Source organism: Rhea americana, unplaced genomic scaffold (genome assembly GCF_003343005.1).
Source record: "Rhea americana isolate MKP2758 unplaced genomic scaffold, rheAme1 scaffold_204, whole genome shotgun sequence".
NCBI classification, from domain to species: domain Eukaryota; kingdom Metazoa; phylum Chordata; class Aves; order Rheiformes; family Rheidae; genus Rhea; species Rhea americana.
The window spans coordinates 1,221,313-1,225,800 of NW_028186195.1; the positions used below are offsets into that span (position 1 = coordinate 1,221,313).

General features: G+C 50.9%; 1 protein-coding gene across 1 annotated transcript; it reads left to right on the forward strand.

Annotated features, from left to right (window-relative positions):
- On the forward strand, nucleotides 1-4,163 carry TTI2 (TELO2 interacting protein 2; the record flags this gene model as incomplete). The annotated part of the gene is made up of 7 exons (XM_085304230.1): nucleotides 1-335; nucleotides 1,018-1,204; nucleotides 2,120-2,212; nucleotides 2,574-2,758; nucleotides 2,869-3,012; nucleotides 3,590-3,752; nucleotides 4,027-4,163. Coding segments are annotated over 7 exons (1,188 nt in total), but the record flags the coding sequence as incomplete, so codon positions are not given.
- Between the last annotated feature and the right edge of the window lie 325 nt (nucleotides 4,164-4,488).

Here is a 4,488-nt window from a genome sequence, read left to right on the forward strand (position 1 = left end):
GACGCCGGGGACCTGCCCGAGAGGGCGGCGGCCGCGGGCTCCGCGCTGCTGCTCTTCCTGGCCGAGCTGCGGGAGGGGCAGGAGGCCCGGGGGGGCCCCGCGGCGGGGACGCTCCTGCGTGGCCTGCTGGCGCCCGTCTACGTCTTTGCGGCAACCCACGCTGCAGAGAGGCCCTGGACGAGCCCGAAGTCACGGTCGGTGGTGCAGGAGCTGCTGGYGGAGCTGCTTCGGGCTACGGACTGCGAGTCGGTGGCTGAGTTCCTCCGYGGGAAGAGTGAAGACGAGGAAGGAAGGTTCGCTGCAGTGATGGGGCTCCTGAAGCAGGATTTGACCAAGTGAGTAGGACAGGGTGGCACGTTTCCACTCGGAAATACCCGCACTCCTTCAGGTTTTAGATGGGGCAGGTCATGAGGAGCATAGTGCTGCCTCGYGGGAAGCTCTGTGTTAGCTGGTTGCAGCAGCAGCAGAGGCTGCCGGCTGCCTCTCTGACCTGGTCCAGCACACSTCTCTGAGGTAGCAGGGAGCTTTCTGAAGCCTTCCTGGAGTAACTGTGGGTGCGGTGGCCCCTGCTGTGCAGGTGTTTGAAACCTTGTGGCTGCCTCCATGGGGAGCTCTGCAGAACATCAGCTAGATTCCTAAGGAAGCAAAAATGATTGTCAGCTGCGTCTCTGTCTCTGTTGCGAGTCCAACAACCAATTAAGCCCTAGCTGATGGCAGGGGCGGCGGGGGGGAGTCTTCAAAGATGATTACATTTACATAAGTTTGCTGAAAAGAGATAACGGGGTAGAGGAAAAGCCTGAGCCTTTCTGCAGGGGGAATGTGGCTCTGTGAGTTCACATGCTGAAAGATACAGGATCAAGAACGTGGTGGGCGGGGAGACTTTAAATACCTCAGTTTTGGAGGGGGGGAAAAAAAGAAAAATGAATCGGAGTTTGTTGCCAGCTGAGAGGCCCAAATCTACGGGAAATGAGCACTCGTTAGTTCCAGTTTTTACTGAGCTTGTGTTTGTATTTCCAGAGACTCTTGGAAGCGCAACCCTGCCACGAAGCACGTGTTCTCCTGGACACTGCTTCAGGTCACCCGGCCCTGGCTTAGCCATTACCTGGAGAGTGTTCTCCCACCGTCATTGCTCATCTCAGACGACTATCAGGAGGAAAATAAAATCCTGGGTGTGCGCTGCCTACATCATATCATTCTCAATGTGGTAAGGTATTTGAGAAATTAGATCCCAGGCTGATGGTCCTGAGAAGCAAGGAAGGATGGGTTGGAGGCCTGCTATGATTCCTAACTTCTATTCCTGGCTCTGCCTTTAACCAAATGATTTTGCTATATCCTCTGTACTGTCCCTGTGTATTTACATATTTGTATTTTTTGCATCAGTTATGCTAAGTGAGGAGTTGCTTTATGGTCTTTTGAACACAGMTGATTCGTACCTCAGCCTGAGAATGGTTTGCAGGGTAGGGTATTAAATGAGCAGCAGTGGAACTGCAGAACAGCAGCCAGGGAGGTGAGGGGAAGTGGGTGCTCCTATGCACTGCAGAGCTCAACTTGCATTTAATAAGGCAACTGGAAAACATCCTTGTCCACCTGCATATGAATCATAACCAAAGGATGCTGGTCCACACTATTTATAGAACTGCTGAGCGAGTCCTAAAGTGTGTTCAGTTCTGCCTGGGTTGCCTTTCTGGTTTTTGCTTATGACAGACCAGTCAGGAGGGACATACGCTGTCTTGTGACTGGGAACTGGGATARTAGCATGARTAGTCYARTGTTTAGCCTYCTGCTGAACCCTTCACCTGTCTGGSAGTGCACCTCAGAGACAACAAATACCTTCTTTTTCACCTTGTGTGAATACTTGCCTACTTGTAAAGAGTGTACATATGAGGTACAGAGCATTAGGAGACTGGACAGAGGACACGGATAAGACCACAGGAATAAACTGCAGCTCTTACAGCCTGCTCCCACTTTCCTGTAAGAAGTAAGCAATGCTTCTAAAGTACAGTATGAGAGAGGCTTATTATAAAATCTGATTTTTGGAAGGACTGTTCTCTTTGATTAGGTTAAGTGGGTGCTGAATGTGATGCATGGAAATAATGTTCTGTTGCTTTCTGTGTTGCAGCCAGCTGCTGATCTGTGCCAGTTCAACAGAGCTCAAGTAGTATACCATGCCCTTTACAACCATCTCTATTCGCGTGAGGCCCCTCTCATTGAGGTAGGACAGCAGAGATGAATTTGAACATGCCTTACAGTATTGTAGGTACATCCTGTGAGTGGCACAGCTCAAGGCATAGGGAAGCAGACCCTCTGCCTCCTTGCAGGAAGTCCTGGTCTGACTTAAGGTTATTACTAGCTGATGCTTGTTGTCAAGAGACAAAATAACGTGTTAGATTTCAGAAAAATCCCAAGGGAGAGGGAGTGTCTCTTGCTTCCTGTCCCCTTCCAGGTGGAGTGATGGGTAGCAGAAACAGTAAGATGTGTTGGGTGAACTGCAACAGCTGTGTGGGTGGGGAGGTTGGAAGCTGCTGGTGCTCTCTGGGAGGCTGCCTACATTCCCTGTGTCTCTGCTGAACCAGGTGGTACTGCTGTGCCTGCTGGACTTGCTGCCCATCCTGGAGAGAGCCCAGCGGCACCAGAAGGAGGCCCGGCCAACTGCCCGCTGGGATGAGGTCTTGCAGCTGGTTCTCACCCACATGGAGGCAGAGCATCGCCTTGCACTGCGGCGGGTGTACGCCAGGACCCTGCCAGCCTTTGTGCAGAGGTGGGAGCAGCCACTGTTGCCCTGCAGTGGCTCACTCGGGCCTTTGTGACTGGAGCCTTCCTCTTTGGTATGTACTGTCTTCCTCAGTGTGGGCTCCTCTGTGCTGACAGACTTGGCATCCAGATAGCCCGGCACCTGAAGAGGCTGGAGCGGGTTGTCCTGGGGTATCTGGAGGTCTGTGATGGCCCTGAGGAGGAAGCTCGGCTGGGAATACTGGAGACACTGCGATGTACCATAGAGCATGCCTGGCCCAGGTACCTTTCTGGGGTGAATGACGCTGTAAAAGCATGGCCTGAATGCTGTCACCCTTGCAGAGCCAAAGTTACTGCTGTCTGACAAAAAGTCCCTGAAATCCTGAGCGAGCGAGCCTCTGTCGTTGGGTAGAATCACTGGCACTACTGCTTTGCTTTGCTTTGAAAAACTTGGCCCAGAAGTTAAGCTAAGCTGAGTCCTTGTTTTGGTCTGATTTTTGCATGTTCTAACTTAGAAAACACAGATGTAGTTTTTCTCTGTGTGGCAAAATTGTGAAGTAAGCCTAGTTCTCAGCAGAGGRGGAGTGCTGCCTCGATGTTGACAGRCATTGTTGATACACTATGCTTAGGTTTCCTCTGGTTCAGGGCCCATGTCCTCCCTCTGGCGGGCATACTGAAAGAGGCAGCTTCCTTCCACCTCGCTGGTGAAGCAGTAGCTTGTCTCAGGAGAGCTACAGTCCTGCTAAACATATACATTGCAACTAACACTTCTGGAACTGTCTAGCAACTGCTAGTCAAGGCTGGGCTTTTGCCTGGCTTGCAAAGAGGATTAAGGAGCACTTGCCCTTTCCCTTTGCAGAATGCCATGTAGGCTCCCTGTGCTCCTCAAGGCCCTGCTGAAGATGATCTGGGATGTACATACCGACCAGGGTTCAACCCCAGAGCCGGTAAAAGGAGCCTTGCTGCAGGGAGCCACCGAGTGCCTCATCCTGCTGGATCRGTGCTCTGAGGGGCAAGTGAAGGTGAGCCTGGGACCCTGCACTACTGCTTAATCTCTGCTGTCTTTCCCTGTAAAAGGGAGGAGCAGTGTGGTGCACACAAGAGCCCACCTGCTTCTGCAGTCCAACATGTTTCCAAAGATTCAGTTCTAGCCAACATTTGTACTTTATATATAAAGTCACCTATCAACAGATACTATGTTTTATACCATTCTCCTCCAATAGAAAAGTGGGAGGAGGCAACACCATAAACTTGAGTATGCTAAGCAACTGAAAGCTGATGCCTTCCCTGTTTTAGGTACTCCTGGAAGGAGTGTACAGCAGCTGTGAGGAAGGCCGTGTGCGGGAGTGCATCAGGAAAGTGCAAGAGAACACGTGAGGCACGGCTGATCCAATGTTTGTCCTGCTTTTTGTACAGTAAAAAAATTTTTTTTATTTACTGTCTCTGTCTTCCCCTCTATTAGCCCCTTAGCTCCCCAGACAAGGTACAATTCTGTTTTCATTGCCACATCCAGGCTTTTCCAGCTTTAGAACAAAGCAATGGTGTCCCCAGTCCAGGTTTTTCCCTGAAGCACAGTTAGGGCTCACACTAGTGTAGGTGCAAAGAAGGTGGATAGTCTACTTCACTGAACTGCACTGAATGCAGGAGCTGCACATACTACAGTTTCTGAGGGGTGGGACAGAAATTCTTCTCATCTTGGAGAAAGAATATTAATCTCGAATGCTGAGAAGTGAAGGGATTTTTCTGAGGATTTTCTTC